The sequence below is a fragment of the Pungitius pungitius genome, chromosome 10, assembly GCF_949316345.1.
Source record: "Pungitius pungitius chromosome 10, fPunPun2.1, whole genome shotgun sequence".
Lineage (NCBI taxonomy): Eukaryota > Metazoa > Chordata > Actinopteri > Perciformes > Gasterosteidae > Pungitius > Pungitius pungitius.
Window position 1 is genome coordinate 36,255 of NC_084909.1, and position 22,761 is coordinate 59,015.

The 22,761-nt window shown below is 45.0% G+C and overlaps 3 protein-coding genes across 4 annotated transcripts in view; 1 reads left to right on the plus strand and 2 right to left on the minus strand.

The window, feature by feature from the left end:
• Window positions 1-45: 45 nt before the first annotated feature.
• LOC119228601 (pyridoxal kinase-like) lies at window positions 46-6,268 on the minus strand. The gene is made up of 11 exons (XM_037488375.2): window positions 5,994-6,268; window positions 5,242-5,296; window positions 3,219-3,323; window positions 2,798-2,881; window positions 2,443-2,477; window positions 2,172-2,257; window positions 2,006-2,051; window positions 1,814-1,925; window positions 1,575-1,711; window positions 1,382-1,448; window positions 46-1,202 (listed from the first exon to the last, which is right to left on the minus strand). The coding sequence occupies exons 1-11, from the start codon at window positions 6,072-6,074 to the stop codon at window positions 1,075-1,077; spliced, it is 936 nt and encodes a 311-aa protein (XP_037344272.2). The 5' UTR covers window positions 6,075-6,268; the 3' UTR covers window positions 46-1,074.
• Window positions 6,269-8,652: 2,384 nt separating this feature from the next.
• chpfa (chondroitin polymerizing factor a) lies at window positions 8,653-15,873 on the plus strand. Its single transcript, XM_037488370.2, has 4 exons — window positions 8,653-9,438; window positions 10,188-10,752; window positions 12,181-12,363; window positions 12,474-15,873. The coding sequence occupies exons 1-4, from the start codon at window positions 9,149-9,151 to the stop codon at window positions 13,734-13,736; spliced, it is 2,301 nt and encodes a 766-aa protein (XP_037344267.1). The 5' UTR covers window positions 8,653-9,148; the 3' UTR covers window positions 13,737-15,873.
• Window positions 15,874-17,383: 1,510 nt separating this feature from the next.
• asic4a (acid-sensing (proton-gated) ion channel family member 4a) overlaps window positions 17,384-22,761 on the minus strand; it is a 62,930-nt gene continuing 57,552 nt past the window's right edge. The window contains exons 6-10 of one of the 2 annotated variants that reach the window (XM_037488372.2): window positions 22,556-22,709; window positions 21,577-21,668; window positions 21,348-21,427; window positions 20,982-21,098; window positions 17,384-20,262 (exon numbers count right to left, since the gene is read on the minus strand). In XM_037488372.2, coding sequence (XP_037344269.1) covers window positions 20,077-20,262; window positions 20,982-21,098; window positions 21,348-21,427; window positions 21,577-21,668; window positions 22,556-22,709 — 629 coding nt within the window. In that variant the 3' untranslated portion in view covers window positions 17,384-20,076. Of the gene's footprint in view, window positions 20,266-20,981; window positions 21,099-21,347; window positions 21,428-21,576; window positions 21,669-22,555; window positions 22,710-22,761 lie in introns of both variants that reach the window. The other variant, XM_037488371.2, reaches the window with a different exon arrangement.

The window sequence follows — 22,761 nt, forward strand, 5'->3', positions numbered from 1 at the left end:
TCTAGCAAGAAATAACAAATTAATAAAATCAAAACACAGCTTCGGTAAAATATGAATCATTTATTTCTGTTGTTATATTCTTTTTTTTCTGTCAGAGCAGCAGCTCGAGGTTTGGCACTTCAATTTTTAACATCCTTGAGGATCAATTATTACATTGGTACATGAAAACAGTCAAAACCAATGTTGTTGTTCTTCTAACATCTTCTAACCCCCATTAAGGCTATAAACAGGATGGTGACTCCTACAGACTCTTTCGTTAAGACATGACAACAGGAAAAGAACAAGACAATGATCATTAGGAAATATATTAAGATTATCTGTGCAAATACCTCAATTTGAGATGATTAAGACATGGATCTAACATGTTATACATCAGCTAGTTCAAGACATCAATGCATAATTAAAAAAGCCGCTGAAAAACATTTTCAGAAAGTTGATTAATGGAATAATTTTAGTCAAAAACTATTCTGATGATTATCATTAAATTGCAATTGCAGTGAAACAACTTGGGCTAAGGAAACTGTAGAGAATACATGTTATTTGCATTAAATGTTTGTCATTTTGTGTGAATCACAATACACATCCAATACAAGTCATCCATTGCAATGCATGTAGAAGGTGATAACACACACAATTGGATGATAAACGGACTCGTCCTTACTTACAGTCATAGCCAAAGCAAGTAGAGGCATGGTCATGCATGCATCTTTTTAAGGGTTGTTTTACACCATTTAATGACGTCAAGGATTGAAGTACACTTAAACTATCTTCAGACCTAAAGCTAGTTGTCTAATGGTGTGTTTTTTTCTATTAAATGGCAGATGCGGTCTACGCAGACCATAGTACACAAACATGGCAGTGATTCCCACTGTTTTTGTGAGCAGAATGTACATATAATCACAGCCCTGCTGAAGGCGCACATGAAAAAAGTAGTTGTACTTCCTCAGAGTTTCTGTCAGACAGAGACACAAAAGTCTTTAATGTGACAATCCTAAATGTGTGTGGCGGCCCGCTCAGATTTGAAGTTGATTTTTTACCAGCAAGATGTCAACGTGCAGGGAAACGCTACCGTCTTCAGCGGGAAGACTTGTGTAAAACGGTAGCGTTCAGCACAACGGCAGGGTTCTCGATGTCGGCTTTGCTCTGAACCATCCTCAGCTCCAGTTGTGCAGGGCTGGGCCTTTTCCCCGGGCCGGCCATCTCTGAAACACCAAAAGAGCAGCTTTGAGAACTCGGGAAATAACGGTCAGCCGCGCAGTACAAAGGGTCATTCTTATCTCGGTGAATGTCCTCTAAATATAATCAACTTATTCTAATACCTAACTATATTGAAAACCTGTGAGATAGCCGAGGAGTTCAAGATAACACGCACGCCCCCTACCGTTGGCATACGTCATGGTCCTCCTAATAACGTGGTGCATGACAGAAGCAGTCTTTTCACAGGCAGTCTGTGGGGAAAAAAAAGATAAGTTGAAAAGCTCAGTGGCGCCTATTCACCGTCAGCATTGCAGTGTAAGGGAAGCGAGACCACATCGCATCACTTTTTGGATTAAACGGCGGCGTGTGCCGCTGACCTTCAGGTCTTCAGGGTGATGGTGGGTCCAGGCCAGCAACATGGCAGCAAACAGGTCTCCTGTCCCCACAAACACAGCATCCACTTTGGGCATGTCCATGCAGATCTTCTGACTGCTTTTGGTCCCATCTGCTTTCACTGCAGTGAGCACACATCCGAATGGAGAGTCGGATCCAGTTCTAGCTCATAAATAGCACAAAGTGGACGTTGAGTCTGGAGAAAGGGGTCCTGGTACTTTACCTATGTTTTGGCTCCCGAGGGCCACCAGGAACTGGTCCCCACGTTTTGATGGCAGGTCCGTACTGGTGAGGACTACGGTCTCTGGGCCCATTTTGTGAAGCAATTCCATCACCTGGAGAGCAGGGGGGTCCCGTTTTAACAATCTTGCTTTTTTGTGTCGACTAAGAGCAGAGCGAGGAAGATGATGCTCACCTCAACAGCATCTTCCTCTGTGGTGATTTTCCTCCCAGTTAGTAGCCTGTGTAAAAAAAGCATACAAATCAGGTATTTACCTGCATTGAATCATGAACAAATGAGTCATGTAATCTTCCTCCATATTAGCTAATAATTCATTGAGGAGGACTGCGAGCGAACTCACTCTGCTTCAAACTGGTTGGGGGTCAAGATATCGGCCAAAGGCACTACTTTGTCCCTGTAGACTGGCAGCAGATACTCTGGAACGTACTGAAACAGAAACATTTACAGATGATGAATTAATTCAAATGAAAAATTTATGAAAAATATGAATGAAATTGCCACGATTTGTTGCGTGTATAGACTTCTTTTAAAAAGGTAACTTTCAAGTACAAAAAGAGTACGACATAGAGTTTTAAATAAAGAAGGAGGAGCATTCCCTGTGAGATGCTCACCATGGCCCCGTGGTCTCCCATGACAGGGTCACAAACTGCGGAAAAGAAGACTTCGAGTCAAGCTTTGGACGACGTTGAGGACAAAGGATAATATTTCAGTTATGGCTGTCGCTAATAATTAATGCTCAGCACAGCAGTAACATTCAGCTGTAAATAATAAATATTCCAAGTGTTTGATTCATGAACAGATCAGTTGTTTGGTTTGTATCCATCATCGACAGCTAGAAGCCCGAAGCTGTGTAACTGCAAATTGCCATTTTAGCTTGAAACAATTATGGATTATCAAACCAGATGGATCAGTATCGGTTAGTCAAACTTGAAATGTGAACAATGTTAAAAAAAATAAGATACTGACCGTACACTAGCTTGGGATTGGCCTTCTTCAGCTCCTGAATAATGTCCACCACCGTCTCCAGGAAGGACGAGTCTCTGCTGTACCCTTGAGGACGAAAGTGTGATGAGGACAAAATGACCCATGGATGCAAGTCTGCTTCACCTCGCTGTTCCATCCAAGTACGATTAGGATTGGATCAATCTGTCTGTGGTACCGCTTAAAGTCAAATCTAGCATAGGGTGACACTGCTACACTGCTGTTAGCACGTCGATAAATGTAGTGCGAGCTGTGCTCCTCCACTCAAAGTGCAGCACTACATCAAGGCTTCCTGCGGCTGCTGCTGAAGGACAATGTGGTACTTCTAGTCTTCTAGTAAAGGGGAGGGAGAAAGAAAAGGCTGAAGACTCACATTTGTATCTCCAGTGATGTACTGTGGACTCACCTGTGAGGATGTAGTCATAGCGGTTGACCTCGTTGAGCTTAATGCCCTCATACAGCACATTCAGCTCTTCTGCTGTCAGTACTTGCCCTTTCCAGTGGGCATAGCCTAGGATTCAAGAGGGAGACATACAATGGGGATCCACGTGGACCATGACACACATTTGCAATATTACATGAACCGCGGTGTGAATCATCTCATGTGTTTTTCAGTTTCTCTGGTCCCCCCCCCCTCCCCCATCTCCGCTGAGGCTCCTCTTCCCTCTCCCAGGACGACCCCAGGGGGGCCTCCACATCGACTGAATGAGATGCCTGTATCCCAGGCCGTCAGCTCGCTTTGTTCCCTCTTTCTCCGCTGACCTAGAATAACCCCCCCCCCCCAAAAGCTGTCCTGACTGCAAAGGATTGGACGGAGAACGGAGACAAAACAACACTTGTGCGTTCTCCATGCTGTTCACGTGGAGGCCAAACTTGACCCTGATGCCGGCAGACTTAGCAAAAAGCTCGAGGCGAAGCAGAGGCAATGTGCTGAGGTTTGGAGGGAAACTTGTGTAATGAAGACTCCATTAGGAAGTGAACTTCTCTGAAAGTATGTTAGAATTAGGCTTACAGTCAGCACCGTTATGTAATTTACTCCACGCTGACTGTGTTGCTCTCAAACAAGAGCAGGTGTTTGGATTTAAGTGGGGAGAATTGGCAAAAGTACATTCTTCACATACTTTGGCACATGGACCTCAGATTATTGTTGTGGAAATAACTAGATTTCCATTTATTTAAACAGAGTAACAATTCTCCGGTGGGGTTTGGGAGAGAAGATGCGTACATGATCAGCAGGAGAAGAAAAAGTACAAAGGTTTGTTTAACAGAAAGTGGGAGGAAAAACCAGGTCTGTGTTAGCAGCATCAGGTCCATGAAGAAGAAAACAATCTGGGAAAAAAGTTCTTTAGGACTTTCCATTGTTAACATAAATTTACCTTTTTTTATTTTTATAAAGGTGTCAAGTGTTTTAACCGCCCTGTTTCACAGAATAACCACAAAAAAGGCCACACTGTGTGTGGGATAACGACATCATATTTAACATTCTGTTTACTGGCATCTTCTTCTGTGCGGTTATCTGAATAAAATACCTTGAAACAACACTGTGTAGAAGTTTCAAACAGAACGCTGAATGCACACAAATGATAAATCATGCCCTGCGTGTCGTCATTATGCTTGAGAGGTTTGGCCTCTACAGCTCCGCATGGTCTGGTTGCACATGACCAGTAGCTTATGGGGTCTAACTTTAGATTACTGCTGTGTAACTGACCTCTCTTAGTGGGTTTGCTGAGTTCTCAGTCAGGTCACCTCGATTCAAACAGTCAAACTGATTAGCGAAAATGATGGAAATCCAATCTTCTTTTGACTACTTGTGCATTTGTAATAGATGTAGTGTAAGCATTCTTCTGTCCACCCCTTGTTGGTTGTTTGGACTCTCTGGTTGTGTGGGTGTGTTTGAGTAGCTTTGGGCAGTGATTAACTTGCTTGGGTTTATCGCTAAATGACCTCGACCAAAAAACATAACTAACCCAGTGAATAAATCACAAAGCCAAAAATCCTTCCTCTTTTAGCGTGTGTTCTAAGAAGCAACAAAAACCCATTTAGTCGCTACATGTTCAAATAAAAAGACGGGATTTTTTTTTTTAAATAGTGGATAATAACTCAATATACTTTGTGCACTGAAGACACTTACACACTGTACAATTTGTTTGCACTCTCAAGTCAATATGCACGAAATATTTGCACCAGTTTAACAACCCTAGATAGTTTCTGTTTATATCTCTGCATTATTTAATGTTAATTTCATCTGTCTGTTTTTTATTTGTTTATTACCAATAGTACCAGGTCAGGCCTTAAGCCATCCTCTGTATAAACTGTTATTTATTATACTTTCTGGTTGGATGCCAAACTGCATTCCGTTGCTCTGTACTTGTACACGAGTAATGACAACCAAGTTTAATCTAATTCAATCTAAAAAGCACTCAGCCAACCTGTGTGGTTGGAGAACTGAACGGAGTTGATGGAGTCCACTTCAAAGCCCAGCACCTGAGAAAAGAGAAAAAAAGCATCTTTAAATACAGAACCATTATGTTTACAACTCTGAGAATTTCAGCCACAGACACCGTATGTTGTGATGGCTGAAGTGTTTTTGTATTTAGTTCACTTCTAATAAAACACATCACATTCTAATAGAGTTGCACAATGCATTCGTTTCTGGGGGGGGGTTCCCTCTGCACTTAAATGACCCCAAAGAGCTTCTGTAGGAAACCTGTGTGGAAAAAAGACCGTGAAATGGGAATGTTTTGGAATCGATCCATCCCATCATTAAACAAAACACTGACATCCTTTGAATGATGCAACCCAATCATGCGAGCAATTGTTCACATGTATGCACATGTGAACATACAGTTTGACCTGATTGATCCCTGTAGACCTGTGCATGGAAACTATTGACTAAATCTCATATATTGGCTTGAAAACCAGCTTTTGGAAGGTTCTAAAACATCGTTTTAATGTAGATTTTAGTGATATTTCTTATCTTATAAATGAATAAAACGGTCAAATAGAGGAAGGTTCCCATGAAGACAAGAAGTCTCACGATCAGGAAGTCCCGCTCTGCGCCACCTGCATTCTCCATATCTATTTATCTCCCGCTTTAGACCCCTTTTTCACGTGTTGTCGCACACGCAGACAGCGCGTAGTCCGGTGGAGCCGCTTGGACGTGTCCTGCAATAATTCTCACCTGCAGAGGGAACGTTGCAGACTTGTTCCCGACGTATCCCCTGACAACATGACTCTGGATGGACAACACGCGACACTCCATTGCCGAGGTGGACTGGACCCGAGAAAACACCGAACGGAGAAGTAAGACGAGAAGAACCCTAAAGCCGCATCAAAAGCCGCCTAACAAACTCTGACACGATGGTATTTTAGCATGTGGAGAACAACTGATGCCGTTGAAGGGCAGAAGCGGCGCAGTGACGTTTTCCGTCAGGCAGCTATAGAGACACCTAAAGGCGGTGCATTCAGCGGCCTGTGAGGAATGTGGGAGCAACTAGTTCTCTCTCTGCAAAAGTGTTCAGCTAGTTGCATTTCGAATTTGAGTGGTTAAAGTTCTTAAAGTTCACATTTCGATTCTGAAAGGAAGTGTGCACTGTTAGGAGTGATCATATTATATTAATGCATATATATGTTTTAGTAATTCATTATAATTGTGTTTTGATCCTTGCAATTATTTGTTTCTACACTAGTTCAGAACAGACAACCCAAACAGAATCTATATTGAGAAATTACATTTTAGTTTCCCGTTGTTCTCCTACACTCTTGGAACACGTTTTGGAGTTCTAGTTGGTTGGGTTCTGCTACCTCACTTCTAAATACATCCAAATCCTATTAAATAAAACATTTCAATTTTGTTTAATGAAATCGGGATCTGCATAAATATACACTTTTTAAAGTTATGGTGATTCAAAGTCAGGGCCTATGACTTTTGACTTTGACAGTCAAAGGTTTTCTATGAGGTTGGATTGTGTATATGCACAAAAAGAAAAACATTTGTCAGTTTCTGTTTAACAGGCATTGTCGCAGTCTCTGTGAATTAGTCCACACATAAAATAATTTGGAAATCCAATATGGGAGCGTGACAAAATGTCGTTCTTGGTTTCTAAAAGATGAAACAAAACCCAAACATTAAGTTTCTTTCTTAGTCGACCATTGTGAAAAATACTCACTCAACGTAGATTAGATTGCAATATTGTACATTGACTGATAGAAAAGACAATATAACATTGTCAAATTAGGAACATAATAATATTTATTCACTCATTGATTTAAATTAATTCCAAATGTTGAATACCATTGTTTATTCGGTTCTCCTTGAATAACCCTGATAGACATTCAGATTAACAAGGCAAGTATCTTAACTTCCACCAGGGGGCACAAGAGAGCTAAAATACAATTTGTGCCTGACTAAGTGCATAAACCGAAGAGGCACTACAGAGGATGTAAACTAAAGCACAGAGACAATATTCCAAGAGAGCACACCTTTCATATTTTCATTACATGTTAGGTGGAGGATGGAGGTCTCAGTAAGATCAGTGGCAGCAAACTTCAGATAAGGACTCAAAAAGATGCAGTTGAAGGATCAACTGCCAAAAAGCATGATTGCCCTGACATCTGGCTGAGGAGAACAGAGACCAGATAGAAAACCGCGGGGGCCAGGTGGGTGAGCTCTAAGCTGAGCTAATCACTAAAATACACAAGAAGCAGCTGCTGAGAGAAACCAAGACATCTGGTACACACTGATTACTTATCTTGTGGATTCTTAGTGATTATTGTTTGGGGAAACTTCAGGTGGGTCAGTGCACTATTGTTCTAATTCGAAGCCCTGGATAAATCATTGAATAAAGTAGTGTGGTGTCAATTGGGTATAGGGAAAAACATAAAAAGAAAACATCACTTCATTGCGTTGTAAAAAGCATAGCACTGCAATCCATGGAGGCTAAACCGCTGAGGCAAGAACAAAACAATTGAATAGAATACACTCACACAAATTATTCAAAGTATATATTGTAAACATACATTGAATGTTTGCTTCGAAATGTATCATATATACAAGCCTATTTTATTGTCATCGTTGCTATATTTATATATATTAGATCCTACAAGACAAAAGTTCAAATTCAAAGAATGAGCTAAAAGCAGCGGTAGTTTGAAGTTCCATCAGTCGTTTCTTAGTGTGGTCTAGACCAGTGATTATCAACTGGTGGGACCCGTTTTTAATGGGTCCTGGGCCTTTGCATGGGAAAATAAAAATTAGAATAAAAAATAAAAATCACAAAAAAATTCCTCCTGTGATTTTATTTTGAAGGGACTTTTTTAATGCAGCGGAGTGTCGTTTTTTCGCCGGCTCGTCCGTCCATGTTTTCAGCAGCGTGTGCCAGGTTGGGCCAAACCATTCTGATATGGGGGAGACATTGGGTTTTTAGGATAATTAAACATCCTGAATATTAAATATAAAATTCATCTTATGAACTTGATTTTGAATAAATTTGAGAGGTTGAGAATATTCCTGGATTTGGGTCGCGGCTTGTCATTAAGGGGTGAGGGTGGGTCCCGGAGCCAGACCAGTTGAGAACCACTGGTCTAGACCACACTAAGAGACTGATGGAGGTGGGAGGTATTGTTGTGCATTCAGTGGTGCCCTTTTGCTGGTATGAATCTGCCAATGAAGGTATTAATTCAGACAGGCATGTGGAAGGTGGAAGACAGTCCCATGATGGCTGAAGTACTCAAAACCTTTAGCCAAAACACACTTAAAAAATAATCCTGCTGCATTACTGTGCAAGTAAAAGACCCTTTTAAAATGAGGGATATGACTAAATGTTATGTATCATAAGTTACGCAGATGACAGTGACAATTTCACTGACTTTATAACATTTGTGGTTCATGCAAAAAGCACAAAGGTAATTAGCTGTGTGACATTCCAGTTTCCGTTAAATTGGAAACTAAAAAACCCCGTGATGAATACATTAGTGTGTACAGTTCCCTTAATGTGACTGCTGTGGACGGACGTCCGGTTCGCATCTCTATGGCCCCGCCCCCTCCTGTTTACTGTCCCTCCCTCCTGCCGTCTGGAACTAGCCCCGCCCCCCTTCCCCCGCTGCTGCTGACGTCAGGCCGGGGGAGGAGCCAGGTAGCAGCTACACTGACACGTAAAGAGCCTCCAGCGTGAGATTTTAAGGAGGAAGTTACACGTTTCCCCTTAAGTTGAAAAGCTGCACGGTCGCTTGGACTCAGGCTGGATGTAGTTGACCCGGTTCTGGTACCAGAGGGCCCGTTTGGACTCGTTTCGAAGCGACGCGGGGGACGTCGGGCGTTAGGAGCCGAAGCACAAGATGCGGTTCTCCGCGTTCAGTTCCGTCTTGCGGTCGGTCGGCCCGGTGGTGATCGGGATCTCCCTGGGCTTCACGTTGAGCCTGCTGAGCGTCAACTGGACGGACGAAGCGTGTCACCTGGACGGCGGGGAGCGGGAGGACGTGACTCTGGGTCACGACGGGCAGCTCAGAGGAGCCCGAAAACCCAACTCCATTTCCACCGCCAACGACGCCGAGTCCGAGGAGGATTTTGAGCCGCGAATAGTCCCGTACAAGCAAGTCCAGCAGGGTCCTCCGAAGAAGGTGTTCAGGTAAGCGCCGGGTGGGCATTGCCTTCAAATGGGGGGGGGGGGGGGGGGGGGCGATGTAAATGGCTTACAGGACGCGTCATTAGAGGATAACGTTTGCAGCCCTTGCAGGTCATAGTTCACCCGCAGGAGATGAATGACAGCCCTGTAGTTCAAACGAAACCTGTGAGGCGTAAATAAGTATAAATCTGCATCAAATTGGCCCCAAAAGTCTGATCTCCCCGCCCCCCCACCCATCTCTCATCTAGCTGCCAACATTCCCTGCCACAGAGTTGAGTATCTGCATTTTGGGCCATGCCTCCGTGCCGAAGGACTTCGGCCTTACATTTTTCTTTTGTAAACAAAAGTTCCTCAGATTTTCTGGATGGAGACCTTGTTTGAGTGTTCGCCCTCACACCCCAAACGTGGTTGCATTGCATCGCATTTCTGAGAAAGAGGCTTTTCCCTGTGGTATCTCAGCATTTCGGCACACAGGGTTTGCAGTCAACCAGTGCCACGTGGGGAATGGAAATTTAAAAGTTAGATGAAGTGTGTGTGTGTGTGTGACGGTTATTTTCATAGTTGTCAATGCCGATTGTTTGTTCAGTTATGAATCAAAACTCAAGTCCCTGCGTGTTTGCTTTTCCAGAGAGCTGATCATTGTCTGGATATTTCAAAACACTCAGAGGGGAAAACTACAGATTTGGTTTGGATCCAAAATGCATTATAGAAGTAGGATTCCCATCAACTATAAGTTCCATTTTTTTTTTCAGGGCTAAATACATAAGCACAGAGTTGGGGATGCGGGAGCGTCTCTTCGTCGGGATCCTGACCTCCAAAAACACCATCAACACTCTGGGCGTAGCTGTCAATCGCACCATCAGCCATCACCTGGACACCGTGATTTTCTTCAGCGGCACGCGCAACCGCAAAGTCCCCCACGGCATGTTTGTCGTCTCCCACGGCGACGAGAGGCTGATCTGGAACATGTTTCAGAACATCAAGTACGTCTTGGACCGCCACATCCACGAGTACGACTGGTTCTACTTCGTCCAGGACGACGCCTACACGGAGGCCGACCGGATCAAGGCCCTCGTGGACCACCTGAGCATGGACCGGGAGATTTACATGGGCCGGCCCCAGGAGTTCATAGGTGGAGGGAAGCAAGGGAAGTACTGCTACGGGGGCTTCGGGTACGTCCTGTCTCGCACGCTGCTCCTCCGGCTCCAACCGTTCCTGGAGAACTGCCGGAACGACATCCTGAGCGCCAGGCCCGACGAGTGGCTGGGACGCTGCATCATCGACTACACCGGCGCTAACTGCGTCAGTGAATACCAGGTGGGCCGAGTCTCGTCCGGGGCACGCGATCATGCTGAGCTTACTTGGCGCTCTTTTTAAATAAGGCACGTTTTTGTTTTTAGTATTTTTTTTTTTTAAACAGTCGCTGCTTCGCTCGTGCTTGGAGCAAATGGCGAGCAGCAGAGGTCAAAGATGCTCGCGGCCGTCACTTCTTCACGGGAAAAAAAAAAGCACTGCGAGGTCTCTGTCCCAGCAGAGAGCTCGCAGTGCCTCCCGGGACGGCGCTTAAAAGTGACCGACAGCTATGTTAAAGTCTAATTACCACTCCAGCACGGAGGTGGTATTTATATTACAGAGTGGACCGCTAATAGCCTTTAGCCTTTGGCCCCCCCCACAGCTCCGGGCAGCAACGTGGAATAGGTAAACAGACAGCAGTTCACTGACGCTTAGGTTCAATGGTGTGAAAATCCCCTGTGGGTCAACATGCTCCGCTCCAGTAATGTCATTAGCATTTAGGGTCAAACAAGCTCTGTGGACGTCCCGTCTCAATGCCCTTTCAGCTTTGTGCTGCTTCGTCCATGCTAAAGTGTGTGTGTGTGTGTGTGGGTTTGTCAACACATTCAAATACACCGTTAGAAGGTTGTCGATGTAAATGTGCCCTTTACAACACACGTGAGGCCGGTACCTTTTATTGTAGTTACGCTTTTGCCACCGTTTCACCTTCCATTTTCTCCCCCCACGGCCACGACTCTGTGCTGGAAACCATCTTGTCACACGGTTGCTAGTGAGTTGCGTGGCCAGCTGAAGTGCCCCTCGGGGGCCAGAGGAGCTCCAGCAGAGACCCCTAAATGAGGGAGGAGGGAGGAGGGGGGGCTGCAGGGTGAGAGTTAAAGGGGCCTGGTGTGGACAGAGACACAGAGCGAGACCTCAGTCTCTCTGTTAAGAGAGAACGTTGATGAAGATTAGGCGAGTTTAATGCTCCACTAAGTGTCCCGCTACAGGCTGTTGCCAAACATTTACCACGAGTGGCCCCTCCGCTCGGTTAAGCTGCGTCTCCATTCTTCGTTCTTTTAATAGCTTGATCAGATTGGATTCACTTTTTTTTTTAAATCGCTCAAGCTCCTTAGGTAACTACTCGGACTGTGTCTTTAAAACTGTTGCTTTTCACCCTGATGCTGCAGAGATCATACTTTATTGATTAAAAAAGGGGGAAAACCCGAGTTAAGATAATTTATCTGGAAAACCTCATGTGACCAAAATGTCTTGAAATTATAAACACTTTGGATTATAGAAAGTTGTTGCACAACAGTAATTATTTCAAAATGATTTTTGTTTTCCCTTCACTATGCAATTAATCGTTGAAACCAGTCTGCCTGCATACCCAAGATAAAAAACAAAAAGCATTCGAAGTTTCCGTCATTCAGGATTTAAGAGTTTCCTCATGAAAAGACTTCTGTTTCCCCTCAGGGACTTCAGTACCACCATTATGAGTTGGGAAAAAACTCCGACCTGGAAAAAGAACAAAGCGAGCCGTTCAAGAAGGCCCTGACGGTCCATCCAGTGTCCGACCCCGAGCAGATGTACAGGCTGCACAGATACTTCACCGAGATTGAGCTCCAGAAGACTTACGACGAGATCGCTAAACTGCAGGTGAGCCGCTTCACGGGTGTCACAAATCGCAGGCGGTTCAAAGCCCGTAGGCGCGTTGCTCGCCGCTCGACTGTCGTCTACATCTGAGCGGCTCTTGTGTCTTCCTGCAGGCGGAGATAAAAAACGTGAGCGCGGTTGCTTTCGAGGGAAACCGCAGCGCCCAATGGCCCGTCGGGATCAACCCGCCCTTTGAGCCGAAGTCTCGGTTCGAGGTTCTGAAGTGGGAGTACTTCACAGAGGAGGAGATCTACTCCTGCGTCGACGGCTCCCCGAGGTGCGAACTGCGAGGCGTCGACCGCGTGGACGTGGCCGACGTCATTGAGGTTGCCGTGGTGGAGCTGAACAAGAAGTACGAGCCCGTCCTTCACCTGAAGAAGCAGCAGCTGATCAACGGCTACAGGCGCTTCGACCCCGTCAGGGGTATGGAGTACACCCTGGACCTCCAGCTGGAGGTCGTGAACCAAAACGGTCACAGCCGCTCCGTCGCCAAGCGGGTCCACCTGCTGCGGCCGCTGAGTCGGATCGAGATCATCCCCATGCCCTACGTCACCGAGGCGACGAGGATTCACGTCATCATACCCCTGGCGCTGCAGCACCGCAGCTACGTCGACCACTTCCTCGAGGTCTTCGCCTCGAGCGCCTTTGAGACCGGCGAAAACGCCATCCTCACCTTCTTGTTCATCTACGACCCGGTGGAGGCGCAGCAGGTGAACAAGAACGATATATTCGCCGGCGTGAAGGCCCAGATAAGTGCGTACGAGCGCAAGTACCCGACGGTGAAAGTCCCCTGGATAAGCGTCAAGACGGAGACGCCGTCGCAGATCAAGTTCATGGACGTCATCTCCAAGAAGCACCCGGTGGACTCGCTGTTCTTCTTGGCCAGCGTCAACACCAACGTCAACTCGGAGTTCCTGAACCGCTGCCGCATGAACTCCATAAACAACTGGCAGGTGTTCTTTCCCGTTCACTTCCAGGACTTCAACCCCGACGTGGCCTACCGCAACCAGCAGCGTCCGGCCGCGGCCGACCTGGTAAAGGACGCGGGCCGCTTCGACCGCGGCTCCTTCGAAGAGGCGTGCTTCTACAACACGGACTACATGGCCGCGCGCTCGCGGATGGCGGCGGACGCCCAGGAGAACGAGGACCTCCTGGAGACCCTGGACATCTTCGACGTGTTCTTGAGGTATTCGGGCCTGCACGTGTTCAGGGCGGTGGAGCCGGCGCTGCACCAGCAGTACAGCTACCGGGCCTGCAACCCGCGGTTGAGCGAAGACCTCTACCACCGCTGCATCCAGAGCAACACGGAGGGCCTGGGTTCTCGCTCGCAGCTCGCCATGCTGCTGTTTGAGCAAGAGCAAGGGAACAGCACTTGACCAAATGGTGGCAAACTCGAGCTCCCTGCTATTTTTTTCTTTCTTTTTTTTTTGGTACTAGAATTTGGGAGCACCCATGTCTGGCCGTTGAAGTGTCACTCGTGACCCGTCGGTGGGGATCGAGGATGGTTTTGGTTTGTTGGAAAAAATAATGAATGCAGTAACTTTCCCAATAGAAAGCGTTCCAATAATGTTTACAATACTTTATGCGGATGAGTTGCTTGAACCAAATGTTTACGCTACTCTTAGTTACTACTTTAGGTCAATTCGGACGGCTGGGTGAGCAGCAAAGCCGTGGCTTAGTCCCGGTTTAGTCCCGGCTTAGTCCCGGCTTAGTCCTGGTTTACTGTGTCCTCCACACATCCAGTGGCCTCGCGGCTCTGTAGACTCAGAGGTACCAGCAGAGGCACGTTCATGTGTAATTAGAATTCCTTTCAAAGATTTTTGTATAGTCTCTGTTGATATACATTAAGCACATTGCTTCCTTTACAGTAACAACAAAAAAAAATAATATCACGTGTTTGATATATCTGCTATTCCGTGTAGTAAGAAAAGCGCATCTTTGTGCCTTGATACTGACCTTTCACAAGCTCACTGTGTAGATCCAATCTTTATGTGACACAATTCGCGCCTTCGGGTGACGCACAGCTGAGGTCATAATTTGAAAAATAGTTTAGCAGAGATATTTGCTCTCTCGCTGTGGCTAAAGTGAGGTCACTGAGAGCCGGTCGCTGGTCTTCAGAGGTCGTAGATGAAGACCAGAGTATTCCAGCAGTCTGTGCATTGACTTCAAGCTTTCTCCACGAACTCTCTTGATGTTGCAAAAACATTTCCAGGCAGGAAGCAAAGGAGAATCCTGAATAATGTGGGGAGGGAGGGGGGAAGATGTATCACCTCTGTGAATGTCTGAAGTGATCGCCCAGGTGAGTCCTCATGAAATAGGATTTATTAGTTTTTAGGTACGATTTGAAATTAAGAATGTATGAACCATCGAGTATAGCGGGGAGTTTAATCACCTTCTGTCACTGTGAAAACACGTGTGGCTGAAGGTTCTGACCGCGGTCACTTCGACCGCTCGCAGTGCAGTCCAATAGGAGGCCTTTTCTACGTTACCGAGTGGCGCGGTAGCTTTACTATAATGTGCAATATTACAGATAGAACAACCTGCTCCATCCTTTTCATTTGAAATAACCTTTGCTGTGAGCGGCGCTTGGTTTGTTTGCCGCGCTGCTGTTCGATGACTGACAGTCCTTTAAAGTTAAGTAAATACACTGTAGCTTCTTCTTCACAAGACCTTTATTGTATTTTACTGACACTAGACACTTTTCATCATTAAATTGACTTTTGAAATACACCGAACGAAGGCATGGCATCTTATTAACTTTAACTGGAGGCAGTTACTGATTGGAAACACTACGTCCACAGTGGTGGTGGTGGGGGGGGGGGGCTCCTCGGCCTCGTGAACAAAGACCACCGAGGTTATTGCTTTTTCCCAGGAGAGCAGAGGACTACGACGCTAACATCCAACGCCGATTGCAAACTGAAGCTTCCAAAAGTAACCACTGTGAAAGGCGGCGGCGTCGGGTGGCGATACGAAGTCGCTGTGTGTATCCGCGGCGTCTCGGGGGCCTTTCTGTACACGCGAGCGGATTAATCGACCCGCGTCGTTAGAGCAGCCACCTTTTTGGCCGCGCAAAGTCTCTAAAGTATTTTTTTCATAACTTATTTATCTGCCATTTCTCTAATAAATTATGCAGATTCTTGAATACTTGCGCACTAACAGAGGATTTCCTGACACTCTCTGCACATGTATAAATATTCTATAGATTCCATTTTTAAGCCTTTTGTAGCTTTATGTACACAGCAATTGTTACTTTATTTTTAGGCACAAAAAACATATACTGTTTCCTACTTTTGTATTTTGTGCTTTGGAAATCCTGTGATTTGACCATGAAGACAATTTAAAAAATATGCTTTCAGTCAAGCAAATCATTCGGCTCATTTTTGAATTTCCATGGATGTTTGGATCAGTTTACATTATGTTGTGTATGGGTACTACTATAACCAAAGCAATATGTTTTAATTAATAGTCATCACATTTGTGTGCTGTAATTTCTAATGAACTGTGAATTATCATTTTTAAATAAACAGTATTCGAATTTAAACATTTCCCTTTTTTTATAGTGTTCATACTGTCCTTTAGGTGTCAGCAAAAGAGCGCGTTCCCCGTGTGCAGCACAGGTGCTGGACCGGTCGGTGAGGTGAGCAGCGCTTACTGAACAGCATATAAAGATGATATTTCTAACCCAAACACCAATGGTTTTACCTTCTTCCCCCCGTGTCGCGCTGGAGGTATTCCTGATGTCTGGGTTGGGTAAAAACAGGGAAAATGCTGCAACCTTAATAATAGCTTTAGTTATTTCCAGGGTCCGTATGGACCAACCACCCCGAGGCATGCTGTTAAACCACATAACTACAGAGCAGATGGAAGTTAATTGTAAGTCATTATTTTGCACTCCCGTTTTACGTTTGATCTCAGAACTTTCTCCTCCCACACAGGGACACGGTCGTTTGAGTCTGCTAGAAACAAGTTTTCCCCTCCATTCTGGGTTCACCTGGAGGATATTTAAAGAAGCCGAATCACGAGTGGCCCATGTGGTGCACAAACCGACTGAGGTTAACCTTGTAGTGTGGAGTGTGTGCGTGAAGAATAAATACACCGTTGCTATGCCAACTGTATTTAGGAGGCACTGGTTTTAACCAATCTAAACTTTAATAGTTATTGTATTTACCATATTTAACATTTATAAAATGTGTTCTAACAGAGGGAATAATCACAGGATCACACATCTATACAAACATGTAAAGCGTTCCTTGTTGCTGCAGTGATGCCACATTTCCCCGTCTGTCAATAATTCCTTGTTAGAAAACGTTTTCCCAAAAAGGAGTTCCTGACAGCTGCGTGTGTCACTCTGCACTCTCTGCTCAGATGACCTCTCCGACCTCTCGCCCCCCCCCCCCGAAAAAACGAAGCGGCTGAAAAAAGAGGGCAGATCTTGGGGAATGAACGCCGCTGGCTGAACGGATGAAACTTTTTAACGGGCGCACACAGCTGCGCATGTGACTGGACGTCATGGGGCTGCGGAACAGAGACCGATAGAGATGTGCGAGAAGGGAGCTCAGAGTGGAGGCCTCCGAGGAATCCCAGGAATGTGAGATAGGCGTTATCAAGCGTGGGGACGTCGTCCCACGGGCCGATGGAATGTACCGCTTGTAAGGTTTTTTTGAAATGCTTTGGTAATCAGAATTAGCGCGGTGGCGTTTCGTTAAGGCCTCTTCTGCATCGACCACTCAAATGCAGCTCTGCGGCGACAAAGCGGGCCGCCATCCATCCCCAACACACCCGCCCCCTGTGTGACTTGTCTGAGGGTAGCTACAAATATTGATGACAGAGGGGGCAGATTTTTATGCACGGCCCGTACTGGATGCCATCAGAGAATGTGATGGGGAACCTTTTGAAAATGTCAGAGTGACACATGATTATGAATATTAAACAGCCATGTGTAGCCCATGATTACTTGACAGGAGGAAGGAATTTGACAGATGGAGGACCGTGGAAACTCATCGTGAGATAAAGTGATGAATGGCGATGCTGCTGCAGCAGAATGCGCCGATCAAAGGAACAGAAACCTTGTGTTGTATTTGATGCGATCCCTTTACAACCGTGATGCGTGGCATGCAGAGTGCATTGTTAAATGAGATGACGCTCGTTTGATTTGTGCAGTCACCTAATTTGATTACAATCAGTAACAAAACAGGATGTGGTTTTATGTTAAGCCCAAACTGCTTCATGACGGCAAATAAGTTGCTCTGATGCTTTGAGGGAAACCCGATCAACGTCTCCATAAATAAATTGTCCTGTGACTTTGCTCTTTTTGTAGCTTAACAACTGTATTGTGACTTAACATTCCCAATTAATCAATTACTGTGCTGATACAGTACAAGGTCAATCAATATCTGTGGTTGAGAGTTATTTAAGAAAAACCACATCTCTGGCATTGCATCCTTTTGGAATGCACTTTCCTGAAGGCTTCTTGGATGACAACAAACAAGAAAGAACAATACCGTAAGTAATATTAAACTGCAGCCCATTGATAAAGGTGTGGGATCGAGAAGTGAGCCCAGTAAACTCTTTCTATAGAGACAAAGGAAGGTGTCAAGTTATGCCAGATTGTTTGGATAATCAAGCTATGTAGATCGTCTTTCCCTGCAAGAACTTAACAGAAGTTGCTTGTTTCCACCTCTCATTTTCTACAGAAGTGCCCGAAGCAACGGATTAAATTAAATGCAGCTTCCAGGTCCTTTCAGTGCTTAATGGGGATCGATCAAAGCAGATGTGTCTTAACATAATAAAAATGACCAAGATGACCAAGTAGCAGCAGATACTTTATCATATTGAGCAAGACAACCAATATTTAAAAAAAGCAATACCAGAGAAATGGCTGTTACGCAAGTAGAGAAGCATGGGAAGCTATAGAGGATTTTATAGAGGGCTGACCTCATTTTTAACCACCGACAGCTGTGAGTGAAAATGAATCCCTGGTTCTACTTCCCCTGTTGGCGTCTGTGCCACTTCTTATCTGACAGTGTAGTGGTGACGGCCATCCAGAACCTTTCCCTCTACAACGAGTTACACACAAAGAAGCTGAACCAGAAGCCTCAGACCTTCTTAAAAGATCAGGCTATGGGAAATCTAAAGTTCCTGCAGTGTCTACGGGCAAATGAGCAGGTACCAACCAACATGAGGATGTGGGAATCAGGGATCCATTTTTTGTTTATTTTCCAATCCCACTTTGCTAACATGCGATGAGACAATGACATGCAAATAGCATGTCATTGTCTCATCTATTGAGGATTAAGTTACCCAGTAAGAATATTTTGGCCTCCAGGGCCATTTCTTTTTATCTAACCCTGCGCTGTCCTAACTCTAATTTATTAGATAAAAACCTTACTATTGCAATAAAGCTCAATGCTTTTTTTGCTCACTAGTTCCATTTTCAAACATTTATTTTTTTCTGCCGAGTCGCATCAGCCCAATATGTTCACTCATGTGTGCAAAATGTTGAAGTGCACAAACAAACACTCACACACACACGCACACACACACACACGAGTATTGATGCCGGGTCTACATAGTAAATTGCTGCTACACTTTTACAGAGGGCCCACAAGCTGAAGCAGATGACTCGGCAAAAAATAAAATTCAGTTTCTTATTGCTTATGTCAGCTCAAAGTGATGATGCCAACCAAAGTGAAGAGGGGATGGTGGGCAGAACTGAATTGAATAAGAAGAAGAATGTAAGAAACGACAATTTCATAACTGAAGATGTCCACTTGTCATCCAGGATTTGCGTCTCTTCTTGGGAAAGCAGGACGCACGAAAAGAAAAAGATGGAGATAATAGTGACGATCCAAACAGTCCGTTTTTGTTATCCTTACAAATGTATTGATGTTTGGCAGTCTAACATATCTGCAGATTGTACGTGTAAGTATTTGCTACAATCATGAGCGCTATATTGTCATATAAAAGTCATCTCTGAATGTATAAATAACTCATATTTATATTACATGGGTTACATATTAACTGAATATAAACGACAACCATTGAAACAGAACTTTAGAACTTTCTCCTTTTAAAGTTGGACTTTATGTACAGGTACAATGCTACTTTCTAACACCTTTACCACAAACCAGACAAAGTGTATCATGTGGAAAGATGCTGCTAGATCTAAAGCAAAGGTCTACAACCTAAATATATCCCCTCATCCTTTAGATGGACGGAACTCGAGTGAGATTTTCTAAGTACTCTCACCTGGTATATAATATAAAACATATATATATTATAGCATGTCTTTAAATAATTACATAATGGCTTTTCATGGTACAGTGAGTTTTCCGTGATGCAACAGTCGGAGGAGAGATAAATGCAGGCGGGGGAAAAAAAAGAAATAAAAAAATCAGAGACGCTAGCAGAATAAATAAATCATTGGAGTTTACGCAGTCCTCTTGTCCGCCCGTTGCCATCGTCTAGCGGCAACTGGTCCTGATGCACAAAGTCCAGAGGTGTCCCAACCAGAGAAAAGAAAAACAAATGTCTGATTTGTGCGTACGTATAAGTGCTTCTGTTAGCAGCACCAGTTTGGTGTTGGACTTTGGCTGTAGCTTTTCACTGGTGACAGCAAAAGAGCGACAGAAATTGCCAAGAGGGGGGAGGGGGTCTGAACATGGACGTTAATTAAATCTTTTGGTGTCACCAGGACCGGAAAATGGCGGGTTGGCTCTAGCAAGCGAAGTCCTCGAAAACCCCGTGGCGCCCGGCGTGGTGGTGGCGTTGCTGTTGTTGTTGTTGCTGTTGTTGTTGTTGGTGGTGGTGGGGGTGGGGGTGCGGGACAGGGTGGTGGCTGTTGGGGAGGATCGTGTTGGCGTACGCCCCCTCCGGGTGACTCCGTGACGTGTCGTTTGGCTCCTGCTGAAGGCGTGTGGGGGAAAAAAAAGACAAAACACGTCGGCTTCAACATCACGCTTCAAAGATCCCGTGTAAGGACACATGTGACAGACCTGAAATACAACTTATATAAAACTACATGGATCAGAATAATCTGTGGACGAGGTCATTCAAAAGCCAGATGCGGCTGAAGCACCGTGGCCATGCTGCAGATTCAGTACTGAACACATTGGTAATTAAAGGGAAATTCAACATTTTGGCAAAGGCTCATTCACCTTGAGGGTGAGATCAATAGATTGATATCAATCTCACATCTGTGTGCGCAGCTGGAGGAAATTATTAGCTCCGCTTTGCAAAAAGAAAGGAAGCAGAGAGGAAAAAGGAAGCCCAACATTTTTTTTTAAATGATTCGTTTGTGTTTTTTTTACCAGTTTTTAAGTGACTACTTTCAGACTTTTTTAAGAGTGAAATTCCTGTTATAGTTTCAGTATGTTGTGTGGAATTAAAACAAAGTTGTGGTTAAATGTGAGACAAGAAGTCTTCTGTTCAGACACAAGCAGAAGGAAGATGTGCAATAACAAATCCAAGCTGCAGGGGGGGGGGGGGGTGTGCTTTGCGCTGTGGTTGAGACTAATTAGGAACAATACATTACTCAGTATTTTTTAAGGTAGGTTTTTTTTTCCCCAATGCAGTGACGGTACCACGGGGCGAGTTACCACAGAGTGCAGCGTGTGCCTTACCTTTGCTTTGGAGTCCTCCAGACCCACTGTTGCAACAGTGCTGGTCGGCTGCTTGTTCTTGTTCTTCTTGTCGTCTTTCTTCGGCCTCAGCAGACGTTGTAGCCGGTGCTTAATCATCTGGTTTCCCACCCCCCCACCCCCCGGGAGCACAGCACAGCGGCGAGGTTCGAAACGAGCGACAACGACAAGACGGAGACGACAGACGAGGCAGAGTCAATAGTTTGATGTCTACATTACTGTCCCTGTAATATAGTCTCAAAAGTCAGTATCATCTGTAACATATGCATACATTTTACATTTTTGCCTAATTACATCATAGCAATTTCTGGTCCCACATTGTGATTGGCTGGATGTGTGTGCGCGTACCTCATAGATATAATCCACTATTTCTAAGACTGTCAGGATGCTGGCTCCAATGAATAAGCCCATCTGTCCGCCAATGTCACCTGAAAAGAAGAAGAAGCACTTGAGCAGCGGCACGTTGGACTTGGTGTCATTTCGGTTTGATGGCAATGTTGATGAAAAAGCAAGTGCAGCCGCAGCACTCTTCATTCTGCCACGGTTTATTCAGCAAAGAGGGGAAAGAAAACCTTACCCAATAAACCTGCGACGTCGTAGGCTTTCTTTTGCTCAATGGTTTCATAGTTGAGAGCTTCGAAGAAGATATCTAAGACCAGGAAGTTGTCTCTGGAACAACACAATGGGACGTTTTTTATGATTCACAACAAATTCTAACATCCTTTGAGGAAAAAATACCAGTGCCAGTCATCTCTCTGCTCACGGTAAGTTGCCATGACGGGATTGTCTGGGCCTCTACATGTAACCCGTGATTCTGAGCTAACGAGGTGCTGCTCGAAGTCGCCTTAATTGAGAGGAGGAGAACGGACGCTGCCACGTCTCTGATCTCGCTCGGGTTTACAACGTTTGGTAAACAAGTGTTGTGAGGCATCATGAGCTCTTACCACACAGAAGCTGAGAGAAATGACTGTGTAAACACATTGTAAATGCATTAAATCTATTAGTAGACAGTTTAATAGAACATGTAGCACGGGATTAACAGGATTTGTTCATTACACCTCACCGTGTTATAGAGGGATTTACCTCATTTTTATGTGTTTTTTCTGCTTCACACCCATCCTGTTTAAATATTGTTCTCTTCCACTTGAATACTTGTGCGATCCCCTTCTCTCTGCACCTTTGGAAGTACACAAAGAGTTCCCAGGTGCCCCCTGGCTGCCTGTGTTTTTAAATTAAACTGTGCATAAGATATATTGGCTGCATTTCTTCTGCATTTCACACTGTTTCCCCCTCAGAACAGACAGGAAGTCACCTAAAACATTATTACTGCTTCCTAAAATCCAAAAATTTACACTGATGAACATATTCAATCAAAATTCCAAGAAGATTCGCCCAAAGGCAAAATAAAATAGAATTGTTTTTGGCTTATATCCATGACTGCGTGTTTGTTATCAGCGACTGTAGGTCAGGAGTTTATGGCCCCTTTTTCATTGGGCCCACATCAGTAGCCGCGTGGGGGGGGGGGGGTTCAGACACGGTGAGCACTCCCCTCGTACCTGATGTAGTCTTCTGACTTGTCGTATTTCCTGGAGAGATAGCGAGCGGAGCCCTTGCTGGGGATCTTGACCATGGAGAGCTCTTTCCCGTAGCGGGTGAGATTACAGGGCGTCTCGCATGGACACGTGTCCCCAGTGTTCTTCTGGAGCTGCGCTGCAACACACGACCCAAAACGGGCGGTTAAACGGGAGCAGACGCGGTCGGG